General features: G+C 34.5%; 1 protein-coding gene and 1 pseudogene across 9 annotated transcripts in view; both read right to left on the bottom strand.

Moving 5' to 3' along the window:
* Nucleotides 1-393: 393 nt before the first annotated feature.
* The window catches only part of LOC107497121 (cytochrome b5 reductase 4), a 66,826-nt gene continuing 44,154 nt past the window's right edge, over nt 394-23,065 (bottom strand). For 2 of the 9 annotated variants that reach the window (XR_001593728.2, XR_001593726.2), the window contains 7 exons: nt 18,278-18,418; nt 16,685-16,837; nt 13,715-13,865; nt 13,340-13,426; nt 11,426-11,499; nt 4,302-4,466; nt 455-912 (listed from right to left, as the gene is read on the bottom strand). Coding sequence is in view for 4 of the 9 variants with exons in the window: in XM_016118623.2 (XP_015974109.2) it covers nt 858-912; nt 4,302-4,466; nt 13,340-13,426; nt 13,715-13,865; nt 16,685-16,837; nt 18,278-18,418 (752 nt within the window). In the remaining 5 variants the exon portion in view is untranslated. Of the gene's footprint in view, nt 913-4,301; nt 4,467-6,434; nt 6,509-6,528; nt 9,470-11,425; nt 11,500-13,339; nt 13,427-13,714; nt 13,866-16,684; nt 16,838-18,277; nt 18,419-23,065 lie in introns of those variants that run through there. The other 7 variants (XR_001593725.2, XM_016118623.2, XM_016118624.2 and 4 more) reach the window with 7 other exon arrangements.
* LOC118605150 lies at nt 1,197-1,314 on the bottom strand (annotated as a pseudogene).

Genomic DNA, 23,065 nt, shown 5'->3' with positions numbered 1-23,065 from the left:
ATTTAGGAGAGAGTGTTCCTCATTTTCCCAGCTGGTCTATATGGGCTCAAAAAGAATTAAAATTTAACCCAGTCCATAGCACCAAATGATTATTTTAGGCTTGGGACCAGATGCTACACTTTCATTATCCTTCCTAATGCTCTTGCTTTGGGCTAAGAATAAAAACAGCTGTCAAGTTTCTCTTAAACTCTCTAATACACCTGATCCAAGCTGTGTGTTTGAAGTACCCACAACATCTTTTATTGTTGCCTTCTTAGACACCAACCCAATATTGTCACATTCAAAAGCATTTCTATGACAAGGGTTAAAAAATATTTAAATATATATTTTATTCTACTCGGTATCAATGCCACACACATGCACACACACGCACAAAATGTTTGGATCACTTAGTAAGTTATAACATTCCATGTTTTAATAGTAATAACAAGGTCATAAATGATAATTTCCTGAGTTAACAGTGCAATGTAAAATTTACTGTATTGCTAAGACATTTTACAGCATAGAAACGTGATCAAAATGATCATTTACTTCATCATGTCATAAAACACAAGAGCTCATCGTAGAACAGTGTGATACAGTTTAAATGGTAAGGAACTTTGTGATTTATAACAATCCTGTATACACCTGTTGCCATGACTGACTTTCTAGGTCAAATATCAGTAGTAAAATAAGTTATGGTATAAAATAAAGTCAACAAGTTATCTATACTAAAGGAACATTTGATTTCATTTAAGAAACTGAAGACTGGATTCTAGTTAACCTTTCAGTATATACAAAAATGTTGTCTTAAAAAAACCCTAAGCAATCACAAATTTAGATAAAACAGTTGAGAAAAGGACAATGACAGCTCTTCATTATGCTGTAAAACTATGGATCTCATCTTTGGAAAAGTTAAGATCATGCAGCAACCTGAAAAACAAATACGAAGCACAAATCTCTTAGAGAAAATGTTTAAATCTAAAAGAAATCGAAGTTTACCATCATAAACATAGTACTTTTTCATTTCCACCATTTCCTATGTATTTAAAAAAATACAATGATCACTTCTAAAAAATTAACAATAATTCTTTAACATCATCACATATCTAGTCAGTGTTCAAATTTACAATTATCTTATAATGCCATAACTTTTTAAAGTTTGAGTCAAGATCCGATTAAAATCTACTCATTGTGATTTTAATCATTATATATTACATCTATAGCACCTGGTCTTCCTAGGTGGTCTCCCATTAAGTACTAACCAGGCCTGACCCGGCTTAGCTTCCGAGATCAGACGGGATTGGGCTTGTACAGAGTGGCATGGCCGTAGACATGATATATTCTTTTTGACAATACTACTTCATTCTTCCATCAGGAGGCACATAATACCTGGTTGCTTCTCTTTGTGGATGCTAACAACCACTGATGATTTACCTATAGATCCATCAGTTCATTAGGGACTGAAATTGGTAATCTATCATTCTTTCTTCATTTATCAGCTGAGGAACTCTATAAAGAAAAACTTCTGCTCATTTATTATGTGGTTACCCTATAGTATAGCTTGGATATTAAATAAATGCTTTATTTTCACCCTCTTAATTAACCAGCTTTCAAAGTAAGTTGATCCCCATAGCATTCTATTTTTATTCCCTCCACTAAGCAGAAGAAGTAGAAATACTGCTTACTGGTAATGCAACCTGGAAAACTGTACATGGAGACTAAAATCTTAGAAATGGCTCTGTTTAAAATATACCTGATCATAAACATTTATTTAACAATTACCATACATAGTTACTATGCTAAGTACTTCATATGAATAAGCATTATTATTTATTTCCTTTTATAAGTGAGTGCACTAAAGCTTGGAAAAGTTAAGTAATTGGCCCTAGGACACCCAGTTAATGATTGTAAGACAATTCTAAGTGGTAGAGGTGGGATTCAAACCCAAATAGGCAGCTTTTAAAGCACACACATGTATTCAAATAAAAGGAGAGTATGGCATAGGAGTTATGAGGCCAACCTGGTGTAGCAGTCAAGGCTCTCACTACCTGAACCCTTCCTACCTTTCCAGCCATACCTTCTGTCTCTCCTTGGCAAGCTGCTTCATGCTGGCTCTTCCAGTCTGGACTTCTGAACACCTGCACCCTTAATGCATCTGCTCATCCTCTCCCTGCCTGTACCACCCTTCTCGACCTCCTCTGACTGGCAACATTTTAGATATTTTTCAAAGTACAGGCCCTGGTGACCATGCAGTTCTTGTCTCTCCAGTACACACACCCCTAGGTAAAAGAACCCTGTCTGTTCCTGACTTTCCATTACAATTTGTTTTTATCGCTAGTAAGTGTTTACAACATTCTGAATGGTATTTTAGTTAGCAGTTCATGCATTTGTTTCTATCACTAGACAGTGTGGGCCTTGAAAGTAGAGCCGGTTATTTATCTCTGTAATAAACTAAGTGGGTATTTAATGGTTGAAAGAACCTTCACCAGCCAAATAATTATAAGTTTTTACCTATATTTTTTTAAAAAACGGTTTCTGAGTTATCACATCATACAAATTTGACAAATTTTCACCAAATATAGAAAGTATGTTTGGAATGATTAAACTGAGACTATAACTTGTGTAGCAGACATGAGACTGCAGGGCACTAGGAGTGAACATCGCAAAGAGTCATCTTTAAAGACAGCAAAAACTATGATATAATAAGACTCATATAACTGTCATGTAAGAGAGATAAATCGCAGGGTGAGGACAAGGAAATAAAAGAAATGAGAGTCCTAGGCTGAAATTCGCAAGGGCTATGAATTGCATGTTCTGATACGATTCAAGCTGCATATCACAAGGCAACTTGATGCAGCACGTTTAAGGGTGAGCGACCACAGGGGTCCACATATGATGATTGATAACACCCCTGAGCAATTCTGGGCAAGCCAGCTGGCACAGCATAGAAAGATCAGCTCTGAGGTAAAGCTGAGAAAAGAGGTTATAGGCAATTTTAAAAAGGCAAAAAATACTAGAACCTTGGCTCCCTTTTATTTAATTCCACATGCACTGAGGCTCCAGTATGCAAGAAAGCAGGCTAAGTCTCATGTGGAACCAAATGGAAGAGCTCTCAAGAAGCCTGTAATTCATGGGAGAAAATAACTCACTTCTACCAGGAGGCTGTACAAGGGATTCCCTTCATAGATCAGAGGAAAGTGGACCAAGTGGCCCTAAAGTCAGTCTCTTTCTTCATGAAGTTTATAATTCCCATCATTTAAAAGTATTATTGAGCTATGATCTATATTAAGTATTAAGATACTTCTAAAATAGCAGTGTCGATAAAGTAGAAGAATGCAGCTTAGTCTTTTTTTCTGAAATATTGTTTTACCTAATTGTTTTTGTTAGTCTTAACTATAATTTTTATAGTTTTGTTTGAGCTTTTAAAAAGTTTAGTTTAACAGTAATTAATTTTTTTAAGTTGAGAGAGCTTAAACAGAAGAATGTTCTCCTGAAGGTATTAAAATCCAGAAGTATACTCACATTTAATTAAAATGAAATTTATATACAACATGGAAATACTTTTTAATGTCTATTTTTGAGCTCAATCTTTTTCATAATTAAAATTAAAAATAAAATAGCAAGAGAGAAAGAAAACTATCTAGAAAATAATAGGTTTAGTCATATACCAAACAAGGAAAAACAGGGCATGTAAGATCTAGAAATCCCATAGTGGCTATATTTAAACAATATTTTAAAGTGTCATTTTAGAGTTAAATCAGATCAAGGTGAATTTCAAATAAGATGGGAACTACTTTTTCTTTATCTTTTTCCAGAATTCAACTCTTACTCTTGGCTTATATTCTACTCTTTCCTTTCTGTCTTTCTGTCTGGCTTTCAATCCCTGTATTATTTACTAAATGTCACCCAGTTGCAGAGAATGAAGAAAGATGGAAAGCTACTACGAGATGAACACTGCTTATTAAATACTATATATTATAAAGTTTTGGGGGAAGAGGAGGTTGAATCTGGTTTCCCAAATAAGATTGTGGTACCCATCTTATATCCATATTTCTAGTGATTGGCAGAGGCCATTTGAGAGCTGGCTGTATCTTACTTTTGTGTTCACATCTAACTCTACACGTAATAATTTTAGCTTCCAACCTTCGCCTGCATGAAGATTAAAAACTGTCATCTTCTCAAGCTGTAATAGACTTAGTAAAGTGCAGGTTCGTATGACTAGGATGAACTGAGAGCTAAGGCAATTGTTTCTTATGGAAAATCTTCATTTCTTATGGAAGATCTTGAGGATTCTTTTTCCTACCACATCACACACTCACCTTATTCCTTGCTCTGTAAATGGCATTGGTCCACAAATGCAGATGAGGACTTTGGATTTGTCTAAACTTCTTTTCAAAAATTCAGAAAGAAGAGCTGGTGAAATGTGTCCCTGTTTGCCATTCCACTCGGAAGTAGGTGCCGAGAGAACAAATTCAATATCAAATCTAGAGAAAAGAAACATTTTTTAAACATCTATTTTTAAACATCTACGAATAAAACATATTCCAAATTCACTACAACTTCCTTTTCTCCCCTTAAAAACAATATATAAAAACTGATACACTTGCTAGAAAAGCACTGCAATAGATTATAGGCAAAGATTTAACATATAAGGTAAGCCCATATTTACTAAGGATTAGCTTTTGCTACAGAAGAGAAAAATAGTTTCACATTTTTTTATTGAACTCATTAGAAAGAGAGCTTCAAGGGATCTCAGAGAACTCCACATTTCTATTAACAATTTGCTCTTATTAGTTATAGTAAAGAGTGATTTACAGTGACAAGTGCATTTTAATCTCTGGCTCAAACCTCTAATGAGTTCTAGAACTTTTAAACCAATGGTCTATTTGACTTCTTAATGCTGCTTTCTCAAAGGCCTCAGTCTAACCTTACAATGTCCCTACTCGACAACCTGATGTTCTCTTTTTCTGTTTTTTTTTTAAGTTATTTTATTATTATTATTTTTTATCACGGTGATATTGGTTAATGAAATCCAGTAAGTTTCAAGTATACAATTCAACAGTAAGGCATATATATATTGCACTGTGTTCATCGCTCATAGTTAGATTTCTGTCACCATATATTTGACCTCCTTTACTCCATCTACTTCCCCCTTCCCCACCTACTCTCTTCTAACCACTAGTCTACTCTCCATGTCCACGAGTCTCTGTTTGTATGTCCTGTTTGTCTGCTGCTTTTAGGTTTATATCCCACATTTAAGTGGTATCATGTGGTCATGAATGGCGGTAAAAGCCAGGAAGCTAGGATTTATCCCGAGGACCTCTCTCTCCCTCACTCCTCATACTCACATCCTAACCAAATCCTAGCTCCTATCTATGTGTCTGCTTCTCCCAGTCTTCAGTGCCACAACACTGTCCATATTCTTTCTTCTTTCTGTAATGCTTCTACCACACTCCACTCCTCAGTTCTTCGTTAACCTAAGCACCATGCCCACAGGCAAGCACTGCAGCCCCGCCAGTCTTAGGTCCCTTGTTATATCTGATGTAGAAATGTTTTCTTTTTTCTTTTCTTCATAGACCTTACTTTAGGTGGTAAATATGTGGTCACCAAAATGATTATTAATGTCCACTTTCCCTGCTATACCATAAGCTCTAAGAGAGCAGGGACCATGTGAGAGCTTTGGCTATCACTAGGTCTCTAGTGGCCAACACAAAGGAGGCATTCAAATACTATGAAATGAAACATGAAAGAAAAAGAAATAGTACAGAATTAAAATGAGAAGAACATAAAACCAAGTTTCACAATGTAACTACAGAGCATTTCTTCCTACTGTTCTGTAACCCGTTAAGTGAGTGAAGCGCCATAGTAAACGGTTCCAAATTCAATGTTGTACCTGTTCCCTTTGCTCCATTTTAGCAGAACACAATTAATTCTTACAGATTTCAATAGCATCAGAACAACTGCATTTCTACATTTTCCAATGAGTAATTGAGATATTTCCTCTAAGAGCAGAAGGGATTATACATTAATTTCAATCTTAAGAAAAAGTTGAACTGAACAGTTTCTCTTGTGAAGGGGTCTGGGGAGCCAAATATCAGAACAGAAACAGGATGTGGCTGGCACAGCAGCCCTCACGCTGCTGTGCTGCAGCGGGGCTAAGGTTCGCAAGAGCTGACGAGCCTGGCACAGGCACACAGACCAACTGCGAGTGCCCTGGCACTCACCTAGACGCCAGCCTCTAGGTCTTATTGATCCATTTGTGGAACAAGATGAGAGAACGATATTGTCTCCTACAATTCTAAAACTCCAATTTTATTATTTCTTACCTTCAAGGTTCCCATTTAGTTTTAGCAGCAATACTAATCCGCCCTATATAAAACAGCCTCCCCAAATACTTTCACTAACTTATTTTTTCTTTCTAGCACTTAAAATTAAGATAGTTTGAGATAAACCTGGAATGTAATATCTGCTTACTGCTCCACGAAGGTAGAATCCTTGTCTGACTTGTTCAATGCTGTATATGGGCCTGGTTCAAGGTAAGTGTTTAAAAAAAAAAAACTTGTTATATGAATGAAGGAATTTATTTACAAAGAAGTCATAGTGACTAATTTTTTTAAAATTGTAGACAGAAGAATAGAGCCATATGTTGGCATCTATGAAATTACATATAAAAATGAACATCAATTTCTCAGTGTATTTTTCTAGGAAGAGGGTCCATAGCTTTCATCAGATTATCAAAGGGAACCCAAAAGCAGCTATAGAACTAGTGTCTTAATAAATTTCCAATTATACATAAACAATTGGATAAAAGATAGCAACTGCCTTGTTAAATTAAAAATAATAGTCTCCTCTGGCTCTGTTTCCAACAAGTCTATCGCCAGAATAAAACTGCTATTGGTATATAAATAAATATTGGCATTCTTATCATCTGAAAAAATTCTTTTACTGAGATTCAATGGCATACTTTTTGCAGGAATCTACGAAACGGTGATAAGTAATTGAGGTCCTTATATACATGGTGTACACTTCTCATTTTGTATTTATTCACATAATGGGTCCCTTGGCTATAACTTTTGGGCACTCAACTGAAAAAGAGGAACTGAATACAATTTTTAAGGATTTTGTAAAGAGTCTCTTGTGCTTTACTCCTTCATAGGACTAGAGAAGAGCTTAACTGAAGCAGACTCAAGAATACTTTAACAAATGATTTCTTATTCCACATCGAGATATAGATGGTTACTGTAGAATCGATCATCTCTTCAGAAGTTTCTGAGAGAAGGCCAAATTACTGACTGAAACAATTATAGCCTTGAAGCATAAGAGCACATATTGGTAAATGTCCTGAAAATACTTTCTTCCCAATAATTTCAACAGTGCCAGAAAGGACCAGGACTCTTGAAAAGGTTATCTGAAGGTAAATTTACGTAACTTACAAAGTTTAAAGCAACATTTTTTAAAAGATAAAGAGAATATACTTGCTTCTAACGAATGTCTCTGTGGTCTTAATGCCAATGGAAGTAAATAAGCTTATCAAAAAATATTTTAAAGTAGATTTATAATAATCTAAGATCAAAAAATCTTGAAATGCAAATATATTTGTTCCATCTAAATCATGTGCAAAGCCTGTAGGCATCCAATAACTTATTCCCTCCTTCTCTAGCCAATCGGCTTCCAAAACCTACCTCCTTCATATTTCTTACACGTGTCCCCTAAGTTCCCATTTTACAGCCACAATTCCAAATGAGACACTTATATCTCTTATCTAAAATATTGCTCTACTAGCCTTAGTCCTACTCTTTCTTACATACACATCATTGCCATATTAGTTCTTCTAAAAACCCGGATCAAATCTTACAATTTCTTTACTTAAAAAGCCTCAGAAGAAAAGTTTAGAGTATTTGGGGTTCTGGCTTTTCTCGGCTTCACTAGCTAAAGAAAAATTCTAGAAAGAGCAGGAAAACTTGCTATTTGCTCATGAGAAAAACAGCTCACAAAACAAACAGCTAGGGTTTAAAATTAGATAAACTGTACATATTATGTATAGTTGAATCTATTGAATCACTAGTACTCCTCCAGATGTTAATGGTATTCCAATAAAAATAAAAAAGGCTAACTGTTAATATTAAATACATTTGGGACTACTGGGTTAAAAAAAGTTAAATAGATTTCTTTAGAATTTCTCACAGCCATAACTATGTTAAGTTCAAGGTAAATCTTCAAGAAGGGAATACAACGCACACTGTTTCTCAAACTTATTTAGTCACAGAGCCCTTTGGCAGGAACACATGAACATGTTAAGAAGAACATTCCAAGAAACATATCATCTGAGGAGCATCGGAGGAACAGAAAATGGTATAAGGCAGCGGTCTCCAATCTTTTTAGCACCAGGGACTGGTGCACCTAAGAGAATCTAATGCCTCGTGATCTGGGGTGGAGCTGAGATGGTGATGCTACTAGCACTGGGGAGTGGCTGCAGATAAAGATGAAGCTTTGCACAGTCGAACTCTGCTCACCTCCTGTTGTGCAGCCCAGTTCCTAACAGGCCACAGACTGGTACTGGCCCATGACCTGGGGGTTGGCAACCCCTAGTATAAGGGTCTAGATTACGGGCCCACATATCTGTGAGCACAGGCTATGGAAAAACAAAGAGGTTCAGTCACGCCATTCAATTTAGGCTTCTGCAACCACTGGCTTCTGCTGTCTTAACTGGGACTAATACATTGCTAGTCCCAATACTGACACCCAAGTACAGAAACATGGTTGGTTATTATCTACTGAGCCTGTCAATAATAAAGGGAGATAAGCTGCCGAGTGTTGCTGGGCCTTCATACATCCATCTAATACATACTTATTTACTATATGAATTATATTCAAGGTCTCCTATCACCTACTCTGTTTCTTCAACTGTAAAACAAGATGATTAGAAGCGATCACCACTAAGATTCCTGCTAATGTGGATATAGAGTTTAATGGTTTTATTTTTACAAAGTTATTTCGCATTGTTCTCTTTCATGAATTATATTAACTTCCAACAGAATTGGGCTTTGCTCTTTTGCTAAAACACTCTGAACCTCCCAGCCCTCACGTTCTTTTGTTCATGAAATCCTAACACCCAAATTTCTTTTCTTGTTTACAGTAATGCTTATTGTTTCCCAAAGCCTACTCTACTCAAAAGCCCTGTCTTCAAACAAGCACTGACCTCTCAAAAACAATTACTCTTTCCTCTCCCTAGACTTCCAAACATGTGATTTGTTCCTCTTGAAGTAGACTTTATAGTTACTGCAGTACTTGAGAACTTCTCCCCCCAGGAGGGTAGTCTTATTCATTTTGCATTAAAAACACTTTGCAAATAGTGAATACAAATGCCTGAAGTGATCTGTTGTGTATATAACTGGGGATATGATCCCCTATCCTCTGTGCTCCACTCCCCTGCTGCCTGGAGTCCCTTTCTTCTTCTCTTATGTTCCAACCATTAGCCTCATCCTTCCTAAAACACAAAACAAAAAGGTATGTGTGTATAAGTACAAGTACGTTAGTGTGAGGGAGGGGTGAGGGGGAGTGGAGAGAGAAAAGGGAAACATAGAGACCATAAATGTTAATAATTGTTCTTTGGAGGGTGAAATTATAAGTGATTTTTTCCTTACATTTTTTTCTATATAAATATGTATTAATTTTATAAATAGAAGGGAAAATCAGAAAATCAACACATTTTACTATTTATACAAAAGTATATGCTACTAGCTTTACTAAAATAACTCTGTCTCCAAAAATGACCACTAAAGGGAAGGAAAATAATTGTTATATTTATGTATTACAAATGTCCAGAATTGAATCTCTTTGTCAAACTGTTCTATCCCTTGAAACTAGTTCTGCAAAGGCTGGAACCTTACAGAGCTAGTACATTCTCCTGAGGGGAGGGAGAGGGTGAGCCAATGTGAAGATTGCATCAATTAGGCCTCAAAACACTGCAGAGTAGTTGAGAGAGATGAGTGAAATTTAATTTGGATTTCAGTTTGCATAGTAATTAGTTACATCTGCTGCTGTACATATTTGCTTTCTGTTTTCTCTTATTTTTAAGAAAAATAAATATGTGAGATTTTGCTTGACTTGGAATGCTGTGAATTGAGTTTCAACTACCGAAGTTAACAGTCAAGTAAAATAACGTATTTGGATAAAATTCATGTAAGTTAACTTCTGTTCAAACTTAATACTTAATGATATGAAAACTAGGCTGAAATAGAAATATCCTAAAATAATACTTATAGTATACCCATTGCTTTGTATTTCTACTAAGTTTAGCACTGTGGGAAAATGAAAATACACATTCCCAATACTGCCTGAGAAAATAAGCTAGCACAGTGTCTTGATCACTGTTGTACCCCTGTGTACAAGCACATGGCAGATGTTCACATATATTTCATGAATGAATGAATGTTACAAATATGCTAATTCTGGGTTAGGCAGTGCTATCTCACTGCCCCCATACTCAAACAATTCTATGATGTAGGTATTGATATCCCTGTTCTACAGATGTAAAAACTGAGCCCCAGTCAGATCAAGCAACTAGCCCAAAGTCCAAGGTTAATAAGTTTCCATTATACAATATTTCCAAAAATTTCAGTTGCTAATCACATTATCAAGATAAACTGAGGAAAAGCACAGCATGCTTGCTGAAAATGAAAATATTAGATCATATACCAGCCTTGTTATCCATCCTTTCAACCCTCCTTGTTCCACAAAGGACTGAGTGGAAAGCTGAGACCTAATATTACAGATAACAGAGTATTTCATTTTTTTAACTATAAAATCTAAGAAATTTTTTTTAAAAAATTCACAACCCAATAGTAATTTAACCAAGGAGATGTGTTCAAGTGTCACATTTTGTTTTCAGAAACTTTCTTACTAAAACTAGAAGTGATATAGGAGAGTTGAGATGCAGGAAAGGGTGATTTAATTCATATATATAAAATAGATTTAAATGCTAACTGAGATATAGATGTGGCTAATTAAAATTACCTTATATTAAATCTGAACCTTTACTTTCCTTTTATGTATGAGACTCAACAAGTATGTTTTTGAATGAAGAGTACTCCAAAACCCATATGCATAAAGCCTCAAAATATGGTAAAACTCCTAATAAATATTCCAAAGCCATCTACACACGCATGGCTTTTCATTTTTCAGTGAGAGCCTGACCATGAATCTCCACAGAGCAGTAAACTATACAATGCTAGAAGCTGGTGCCAAAAGAGTGCTTCAAGAAAGGAGAGCCATGTTTCCAGAAAGAGGAAGGAGGTTAGGAAGTAGAGAGAAACTGTGAGCACACGGGAGCAAGCAGGGGAGAACAAGAAGAGAAAGAGAAGGCATAGAAGAGGGAGGATAAAGGCAGGCCAGAAGTTGGAACACTATCACTTCTCTCAGCAAGCTGGAGAGTACCGCTCACCTGGTGAGTGCTGTTAGAGCCAGTCATCCAGAAGTGGGAAAAAAGGGGCCTTTCCTCATCCTCAATACTGCAGCCTATGCAATTCCACCAACCCAAATTATGTAGACCAAACAAAACAAAACAAAACAAAGCACACAGTTGACTTTGTTAAAAGAGGCTTTACGTTCATAGGCTGTCAACACATTCCTTTCCGCCAATAACTTCTTAGATTAATTTTAACTCCTATGAATAGACTGAAAGTATAATATCTGTTCATTAAAATGCTGGTAATGGACTTTTATAAGAGAACTATTCTAAAGAATTTAAAAAAACCTTTCAGAAATACTTAAAACAACAACAAAAACTTAAAAAGCCTACCTATATCTGTTTAAGTTCTTTTAAATGTTTGTTTAGGAAAACAGGAACTGAGACAGTTAATACAGAAAGAAAATACATGTATACAGAGGCCCTCTATTAACTACAATTCAAATATCTGAGGTAGGGCTTCAGTTTTCAAATCATTCACATTATCTTCTCTAATCCTCATAATAGCCTTATGAAGTAAATAGGAAAGATGCCACTGTTTTGTTTTGAAGATGAAGAGACAGGCTCACAGAGGTAAGTAATTTCTGAATAAAGTTTCAAGCTAGGGAAGGATAAAATTAAAACTAGAATTTAGGTCTTTGGGATTTTCAATAAAGACTACTTCCAATTTTTCGCTTTCAAAATTAGTGTAAAAGACACTTGAAAACTTGAATCCTTAAATCATGCTCTAAATTGCCATACAGCTAAATAAATACAGTAAAAATTCTTAGGTTTATGTTTTGTAAGTATGTAAGAAAATACTTCAAGGATAAATAGGTTCAGGTCATCCTTAATTTGTGAAAGCCATTTATTAAAAGAGGAGGAGGCGAGAACAGGAGACAACAGAAAGGGAAAAAACTAGAAAAAAACCACAGCATTACCTTATTAAGACTATCCATAAAATATTTAGAAGAACCTGGAGCCCTCAGAGAAGCAGCTGAGTTTCTGAGGTTTTTAACTTTTAGAAGGCCTCAAACTATCTATACCATATTATCATAAACACAAACATTTACTTCAGATACTTTGTGTGCCTTATGGAGTCCTGAAATTATAAATGGCTTTTGATGATTACAGAGAGTATGTTAGCTTACCTAATTCACTCTTCTAAAAAAATTCATTTAGAATTTCCTACTGCTTTCAAATCTCTTTAGGAGAGATGGGGCACATGCCCATTTAAATTATCTTATTTCAGTTGACTGTACTAGGGCTCTTTCTTGAATGAAACATATTTTCATTTGCTCTCCTTGCTGCCTCATTCTACCACTGAGTTCAGTCTGACTCAAACTTTTTTCTATTACCTCTAGTAGCATTTCCCAAAGTGTGCACTGAGGACCACTAGTGATACAGCTATTAGTAAGTGTTAATGTAAACAACAAAAATAAAAAGAATCTTACTAAACAATGGAAAGAAATCCCTCCTTGAAAAGTCACATGGACATTAATAATATTAAAGGCTCTAAGAACTCTTACAGTAAAAAAACATGTTTATTTTTGCTTAGTCCATTTCACCAAATTTATTTGAACTGTCCCCACTATAACAAGAAAATCCTGAATTACTAAATTGACTACACTGGATCATTCTGAATGAAACCCAACTCTGTAAATAACAAACATAAAACACAGTATATACTGATATGTATATACACACACACGTACATATATATGTCACATTGATATTTTCAAACAGTATTTCTTTGGGGAAGGAGTATTAACATTATTTACATTTACAAAATTATTGATTAGTTTACTTTTTCTTTGAAAAAGCTTCCTGGTCAATTAAAAACTCCAACCAAAGGAGAAAAGGCCAAGACTGACTACACATGTATGAGCAGAGCTAATACTAGTTTAATACCTTTTATCTTTAAATGCTAATTTCTCCAATTGGCTTCTCCAAATTATATCATCCTCTGTTTTATTGAAGAACATCAGCTTCACTTTCCTTAAAAGAAAAAAACAACAACTCAAAAAGAACTATTTCGATTACATTTAAAATATGCATGAACAGAAGTCTAAAAGTGAACTAGCATGTTTTTTAGTGCCAATTAGGTAACCAAAAGTATTCAAATAAAAAGAACAAAGTTAATAAAAGTTAAGACTTGAGGAGGTAGAGTAAGAAATGAGGAAATGAGAACATGTCTATTAGGATCCACTGAGTAATTAAATTTAGAATACTTTATACTAATCTAACAGCCTCACAAGGGTGGTAATTAAAGATAAAATTACATACCTGAGAGTGGGTATATTAGTCAAAGCATAATTCAGTATTTTAATCATTGGTGTGAAGCCTGTTCCAGCTGCCAATAAAAAGAGATCTTCTAATTCTTGGAACTGGGATATTTTAAAATTGCCCTCAGGACTGCTTATGGAGACAAAATCTCCTAAACAATAAAATATAAACTAAATCAGAAAAAAAAAAAATCAAGGAAACTGAAAAGGCTAAACCTAGCTGAATTTAGAATACTGATGAGTAACAGATGAATGCTTAACTTTCAGACTACATCTCAGTCTTTAAGGTATGTAAAGAGTTTTAAGAGTACTCATTAGGTCCCCAGATATGTCTGGATTATATCACTATAATTGAATTAATAATGAGGTTTTATTACACTCATCCCCACATTATTTTCCCAAACCATCCAGAGTCTAATTTAGAAACTGATGCCAAGTACTTAAGCTCAAATTATCAATAAAGGATTGATGTATAAATTAAATTATAAGCACCTCAAAAGCAGAGTCCATGTCTCTCTTGCATAGTACAAGGTAAAAATAGATATTCACTACTTACAAATTGATTCTTAACCACAGTAATAAGACTAGTAGGAGAGAAAATTGAAACAGACATGTATTCTAAAATTTCATATTAGTAACTGGGCTAACTTCACCTCCATCAAATCTTTGAAAAGACCTATCAGTTAAAAAAAGAAGAGCTCTTCTGAATTCAATTCCTATAAAAATAAAGCAAGATCAGAAACTACTTGGAGCATGCTACTTCCCAATATAAAATCAAAGTAATTGAGAAAACATATAACCATTATGTACCACTCATGTAAGAGAACTATCCTTAGGACACTTCAGAAATTTTCAATGTAATTTAAAAAATAAAAATTATATATATAAAATTATATATATATATAGAATACACACACACACAGATATATGTATATATTTAAAAGCTGTCCACATTTTAAAAATAATTTGAAATACTGTTCACTTTTAAATGCTTGGATGTTCATAATTTTTCCTTTCCTGTCCATAGCAGGATAGAAGAATCTTGCAGTAACAGATGACCAAGAATTAGAAAGTAACAGAAGCTCCTTGTTAACAGGTTTGAAAGGGACCATAAGATAAGACTATCCTCAGGAAAAACTCAGATGGTTATTTCCTAAAGAAGCATTACAGAAATGATGTTAATATGGTAACTTTTGTTCGGAGTTCAGCTCTTCAAATGTCATAAAATGGATAAGACACAGATAAGGTACTTGATGCTAACTGAACTCACAACGGATTAAAATGCACATATCAGAATGGTCACTGATTAACAGCCAGGCTATCTGCATCTAAACAGTACATGACCCATCTAGGACATCTCATTCATTTGACATTTGAAATGCCAAAATAATCATATGAAAGTTGCTTGGTGAACATGGGATTGAAACAAATAAAATGGTTAATTTTATAGGGTAGTTTATTTAGGGCATGATGAGGCTGCATGAGTTATCATTACCATGCCAGTATACATCCCTCCAAGTGAAATAAGTATCTGTGTCATGTCTAGCTCCTCTGTGTGAGATTAAAAAAGCACTGATTTTGTTCTTTAAGCTTCCCTTTTCCATGTTCTAGGCTATTTCTCCACCTTGCTCTGTTCACACAATCTCTATAAATAGGTTATAAATGCCACTGGTTAAGCTCCCATTTGCGATATTACAGTTATGCGATAGTCATTCACAAGATTATAGTCACCTTCACTAGATTTGCAGGTATCCCAAAATTTATTAAGTTCACATTTACATTCAATATCTTGATTTATGCAATGACGACTAATCACACCATTACATATAGATTTCCAAGCTTAACTTCCAGAACACAACACAATTTTCTTTATTTCCAAATATTCGTGATCTATTTCACTCTTACTCCAATGTACTGTTAATAATGCCTGAGAAAGGGGAAGAGTATTTTTACTGTTAGGCAAAGGCAGTAAAAAGTTGAAGTCAGAAAAAGGAGTAGAAGCAGAAAGAAGTCTCTAAATCATAATAGATTTCATTACAGTCCTTTTAGTCATTCTTTCAAAGTACATTTATTAAGAGCCCATTATGTGCCAAGTGCTATGCTAAGTGTGGGAAATATAAAGATAAGTAAGACATTCTACCTTTAATCTCAAAGTCTTATATAGAAGAAATATTACTTGTTCTTATCCTAGAGCTACGAACAAAGTGTTAGTTATTGGAGGATTCAGAGGAGGGAAGATTCATAAAAGAATTGTTTTGTTTTGCTTCTTTAAAAAAAGGCACTTGACAGAGAAAGGGTTGATGGGCATCCTAGGTAAGGCACTGCATATAGCTATGAATGAGGATGACAGGCTCATGGAACTCTGAGTAGCACAAGGATTTTTGTATAATGAGAGAATGAAGCTGGAGAGATCATGAAAATCTTTGCAGGCTATGCAGAGGACTTAGTTAGGTGATGGAGACTCAGCAAAGGTTTCAAAGCTGTAGAGCAATATGATTAAATCTATCCTCAGGGCAGTTTGGAAAAATACCTGGAAAATGCAGATAAACAGAAAGAGAAAGATCCCAGTTAAAGGCAAGTGAGAGAGACCAGTTACAGGCTAAAAGAGAAATGATGAAGGCTTAAGAAGGCAGCAGAAGGGATTGAAAAGAAAGAGGTAGATTCAGTTGAACACAGTGGCTGATTAGATTGGAAGGGAGAAAATGAGAAGACTCAAGGATGACTCAAGTATCCAGATCGGGTCAAGGATGAACAGTGATGCTGCTATAATAATGATGAGTATGGAAGTATCGATAGGCTGTGTGGGACAAAGAAAATATAACTTTGCAGACTTGTTGAGTTTAAGATATTTGATAGATTCCCAGATGGTGATAACTAGAGGGCAGTACAACATGTGATCTAATCTAGAACATAAAAGAAGTAAAAGCAAAGAAAAACAAAACAGAACACAAACAAAAACAAAATTACTAACCAATCTGAAGATGATCAAGCTCTGGTGTGAAGAGTCCAGCAGGATAGATTTTGATCAGAAAGTAGATGTACTTATTGTTCGGAAGAACTGGTTCCTTGAACTCTGAGAGTAAGGAATCAGATACAGGTGTGTATGGCTTCACTATTTCAGTACCTGGAAAAAGTCATGACAAAGAAATTTAATTCTAAAAAATTTAAAAAGCTCTGAATGAAGATGAAAAAGACTAATTTTACGATGCTGTCAGTATGTATGTAAAACTGTACATGTAATGTTTATGTAATTCTAACTATATATTCTGTAGATATATAGTATAGATATATATACCCCAAGTCTGTGCTGAAATAATTTTAACAAACCAATTTCATTCATTAATATAAAAAATCTGTTTTTATTAAGTGTGGAATAAGATAGGGATCTAGATTAAAAAAAAAAAAACTCAGACAGCCATCTATTCCATCAACATATAAACTTTATAATGAGTCATAACAAAAACAGCATCAAAAGTTCACACGGAGATGTAAGAAGGTACTTACGTAATAATTTTAATTATACAACAAATTTTTAATGATCACTGATCATTTATTTGGGTGTGAGAAAGGGAAGAAGTTCACATTTTACTTTATATATTTTAAATTGTTTTAATGTTTTAATATATATTACTTTGGTAACTGAATTAAAAAAATAGTAATTCAACTAACTTCTTATAACATTTAAAAATGGGGTAAGAATTCATGTTATATTTTAGCTAGCCAAATTCCAGAGAGGAGTCATCACACATGTATAAGACCACAATCTTATACATGGCTGCTTGACATATACAAAATTAATCCATCTATTATAATATATTTGACAATAACTATACTGGGGAAGATACCAGCTATTCAATGAAAACCTGACATTAGTGATAATGAAGAGAAAAACTCTACAATGTCATAGTAACATATGACATTCACCAGATCCTGGCTGGTAGTCTATTAGACTGATTGCTGGAAACACTATAACTAATATGAGAATGTAACCTTTTGTAGCTTCAAAAGGGCAAGAAAATGTCAGATATTTTAAGAAGGGGTTTTAACATAAATCAATGAGATAATTTTAGGATGAAAAGGAGGGAACTAATTTACACAGTAAGGAATACATTTATAGAGCTTCTTAAACTAGTGGCATATATAGGTACATCATTTATAATCATCCTCTCACCTTGAATTTTATAAATTCAACTGTATAAATGACCCAACCATAAGTGGTTACTAAGAGATGCTAGTATGTGTTTTCAGGAATTGTCTTCATGAAGGACCATTTGTGTTCTCTCTCACTTCTTTTCTCTAAGGGTTTGTTAGTGATAAATTACAATGCTGGTGGACACATCACTATGGCTAGTGGCAATTTCTTTGTTCCATGGGATATGGGCACAGCTGTAGTTCCAACACATAGGAAGATGACATCCACAAACCTAGAATCTGGCCATCACTAAATCCAGCTGCCCAGAAACATTAATGAATAACCTAAATGGTGCTTTCTGAAGAGATTAGTACTGATTTTGAACTGCTTATTTTAAAAAAATTGTTTTCCCAAAGCCTCTCTTTGCCTTACCTGTAATAGTTAGCTTGAGGTAAACGTGTTGCCCAATTGGCACCTGAAGGTGAGTGCTTGGCGGCAGCATCAAGCAGAAAAGCTTCGTATCATGAGTAACGTCTTCCTTGGAAATTAACTGGCATTTTCTGTAGTACAAACCTAAAAAGTGATTGATTTCTTATTGATGAATAAATTAAATAAGAATACTAGATCCACAAAGTGAAAGCATAGACTCGGCTTCTGCTATTTGGTTGAGCTTGAATTTCACTAAAAGGCCTAAATATTTTAAAATTTCAGTATTTTAAATTTTAGTATTTTGAAAATCTTATAGTGTTAATTTTTTTCATTTTATTTCCCAAGATATCTTTTTCTAAAACCTGTAAATACTTCTATAATTTGAAAGTGAATTTTATAAAATGAATATTATTTCCTCATGTCTGATATAGCATGTTAAAGCCACTACATTCTAAGAAATTAAAACCTAATTTATTTCTTCTTAAATTCATTTTTTTATAATTCTATCTTCAAAAACCTTACATTAACAAATTATATAATTAAATTGTATATGTGAAAAATATTTGTAAGGAAAAAATGTATATTCCAAATTCTTTTCTTACAGAATGGAAAAGTTCTGAAACTCAAGTATTTGAAGTTTAACAATATTAGCCCTATTATATTTCTAAAGAAATAATCTTTAGTAAAGGCAGAAAAAAAATATACATTCTTGTGTCTCCATGTATTTATGTATTATATATGTATATGAATTACAGGACATTTTAACTGTCGAAAATGATTAAAACAAAGAATAAACTTTTAGGTTTAAGGGTATAAATTTTGATTATCTGAAAACTCAATTTAAGTGAAAAATTGAAGATACGAGGTACTAAAATACAAATAAACAATACCTAAAAATGTATTGTCACACATAACTAGGTATGTCCACCTAGGAAAAAACCACAACCTACAGCCATTCAACAGTTATGTAATGGGAGAAATTCAATATTATATTAACACCTTGGAAGAGGCTTAGAGCAAGAGGTGATATTGTCTTTTAGTTCAATTATATCAGATATCTGAAAGGGTGAAGCCATATATTGCTGAGATCACTCCTGCTTTTAGAACCTGTCAAATTGGAAACCTGAAATCTGGAGTGGTCTTACCCTGGGAGACATTTTCATGTAATATGAGGATGGACTGGATAATTATTAATGATTGAATGAGATCCTACTAATGTGCCAGTATCTTCTGAGCTGTGACTAGAGACCATGGGGGTAGGCTACGAGGTAACAGAAATACATATATAGTGGTCTCTGTCAACGGTTCCTAGCTGTTACCTCTTAAAACCCTTATAAATTCCTAAGTGATAAGAGTACTGGGAGCATATTTTATTCTAATGAGGTGACTCTGGGTGGACTTCTAGAAGGCTTCTGGATGAGAGCTGGTCACCAAAAAGACCAAGCCATGATTAGAAACTTGGAATTTTCAGCCCCGCTCCCTATCCAGGGAGGAAGAAAGGAGTTAATGATTGATTATGCCTATATGAGAACACCTCCATAAAATCCCAAGAGTGTGGGGTATGCAGAGCTTTGAAGTAGGTAAACGCATCCGCACTGGGAGGTGACACACTCCAACTGCTCAGGACCCTCTCAGACCTTGCCCTATGTATATCTTCATCTGGTTGTGCATCTGTATCCTTTATCACATTCTTTAATAAAACAAGTAAACAAAAGTTAAGTGTTCCCCTAAGTTCTATGAGCTGTTCCAGCAAATAAATCGAACCCAAGGAGGGGATCTTTGAAATATCCAATCTATATCTAGTCAGTCAGAAGCACAGGTGATAACCTGAGCTTGTGACTGGCATCTGAAGTATGTGTGTGGAGAAAGGGGAATGGGGGAGTGGCAATTTTGTGGGATTGAGCCCTTAGCCTATGGGATATGATGCAATCTCCAGGGTGATAGTGTCAGAATTGAGTTAAATTGTAGAACACCCAGAGAGTATTGCAGAGGATTGCTTGTTGTAAGGAAAAATACACATATTTGGTGATCAGAAGTGTCAGAAGTGTTTTGTGTGGACAGTAAATGAAACACATAAGAGAGAGAAACATAGTAGGGAAGAGCTAGATTTTTCCCTACATGGGATGGAAAAATCTGGGGTTTTCCTTTATAGAATCTGTCATAGTTCATACAGCAGGTGACAGGCTAATTAGGCTTGCTAGCTGTCTGTTTCCACCAAGACAGTGACCTTAATAAGCAATGAACTTAACCACAGGATGATGGGCAGTACACTTGAGAACAAACTATTTTCAAGCACTGTACAAATGTTTAACATTTTGACTACTGATAACTCAACCTCATGAAGTCATTAGAATGCCTTCCTATACTCCAGAAACAACCAAGTTTGAGTTATTAAATGCTTTTAAAAGTATTACATAATTGGATTAATTTTTTATAAAAATTATTCAGCCTTTTCATTAATTCTGATAAGGCTTCCTTTTAATCTCCAACAGTATAGTTTTATTATCCTCGTCCAAAATATTTTTGTATATATAAATAAGAACACATTCACAACATATATTTTCAAAATAAGGATTTTGTAGAAGTAAACAGTGTTAAATTTGGAGAAAGGCGGCTCCTTCTCCAAGACTAGATTTAATGGGGCAACACACCATTTAGCAAGACGGCAACTAAGCTGGAACATTTCTATTGCCTTTCCTTTTATGTTCCATAACTGATAATTCAGCCAACATTATCCACTGAAGTGCCTGAATCACTTGAATTTTAACTTTCGAAATTTCTATTTTATCTTTTAGTAAATAATTTCTTACTCAATTACAGTCTGTCCATCTATTCTGCATTCTTCATATTTCATATTCAGGCCATTTTGATATAAATGAAAAAAAGGAAAGATACCAAAGCATCTTATAATTATTGTGCAAGCAACAACTTTATACCCACTGAGCAGAGGAGAAAATTTAAGAGAACAAAGCACAATGAAGTTTTTATTGGCTAACCACAACATTTCTTCATTTCTAGTAGTTCTGAGTGCTTACTTCAGGCAGCAAAGAAACATGGATGTGCAGAAAGGAGTGGGGAGAGGCGAGTGGTTCTTTCTACATCTGTAGGAAGAACTGTCCATTGTGAGAGTAAACAGCTTACTTGCAGAATCACGGGCCCTACAAAACGTCTCAATTAAAGGACTGCTTACAGTTTACTGAAAAGCAGATGTACAAGTACGAATAGTACTTCACTTTGTGTGTGTGTGTGTGTGTGTGTGTGTGTGTGTGTGTGTATGATGTCAGCAGTTAAGAAGCTCTGATTAAAATATAGGTCAAACCATGTAAAGCTTTCATTTTTCTAGGTAAATAGTTAAATGTCAGGAATTTCATATAATTCAATTTGAATTAAAAAGTTACAGATTCGATAATATAAGTTGATAAATGGTTGCTGACATATCAAAATTGTGACACGATTTTTAAAAATCTTGTTTACAAATCTGTATCTCAAGTTTCATTTCCTGAGTTGTTTGTTGGCAAATCTTTAAAACTACCTTAGTCTGGTGATCCTCATATTAAAGGCAATCAAAATTAAAGTTTTAGGTTGGGTACAGAAAGAGCAATCTAATTATCTATTAGTTTCTGACTTTTTGTAGGAAACCAGGTTCCTTAGCCATCACTCACTCACACACACACACACACACACACATACACACCCCTCACTCATAAACTTCATCTCTGGGGAGATAAAATAATTTGAAGCATCTAATTTATAAGTAATAGTCTGGTTCCATTGATTAAGTTTAAAATATCACTTATTACATTTGGATTAAAGATAAAAATGAAGTAGATTCTCTTGTCCGATTATGTTCTTTGCTATATTTGAATCTTTCACGTAAGTAAATTCTATATTTGACATAAGAAGGTACTGCAGTAAAAGTCTTCAACTTATATGGTTATTTTCTTTTTTTGGTGGGCTTTTCTGTGTGTATTTTATTTTTTAAAAACGAAATGTATTGAGGTTACATTGGTTAAAAACATTATATAGGTTTCAAGGTATAAGTCAATAACCCGTCATATGGATACTGCACAAGGCCAGAGGTATCATACTGTCTAACTTCGAATTATACTACAAAGTGAGTTATCCAAACAGCATGGTTTTGGGGGAGGGGGGGAACCAGACACACAGACCAATGGAACATAACTGAGAGCCCTGAAATAAACTCACATATATTGGACAAATTATTTTAACAAAAGAGCCAGAAATATATAATAAAGAAAAAATAGTCTCAATAAATGGTGCTGGGAAAACTGGAAAGCCACATGCAAAAGAATTAGACTAGACTGTCGTCTATCACCATACACCAAAATTAACTCAAAATGGATCAAAGATCTAAATATAAAACACAAAACAGCAAACTGCACAGAAGAAAAATAAGTACTAAAGTCATGGATCTTGAACTAGAGAGGATTTTATAAATTTGACTTCAAAGGCAAGTGAAGTAAAAGCAAAAATAAACAGGACTATATCAAACTAAAAAGCTTCTGTAGAGCAAAAGAAATCATCAATAAAACGAAGAGGCAACCAACTGAATAGGAAAAGATACTTTCAAACACCACCTCCAATAAGGGGCTAATATTCAAAATATATAAGGAACTCATACAACTCAACAGCAAGACAAGAAACAATCCAATTAAAAAATGGGCAGAGAAATTGAACAGATACTTCTCCCCAAAAGACATATAACTGGCCAACAGACATATGAAAAGACATTCAATATCACTAGCTATTAAGGAAATGCAAATCAAAACC

The sequence above is a fragment of the Rousettus aegyptiacus genome, unplaced genomic scaffold (genome assembly GCF_014176215.1).
Source record: "Rousettus aegyptiacus isolate mRouAeg1 unplaced genomic scaffold, mRouAeg1.p scaffold_m13_p_1, whole genome shotgun sequence".
NCBI lineage: Eukaryota > Metazoa > Chordata > Mammalia > Chiroptera > Pteropodidae > Rousettus > Rousettus aegyptiacus.
The sequence above is the reverse complement of the archived record's forward strand: the minus strand, read 5'-3'. Positions and strand labels throughout refer to the sequence as shown.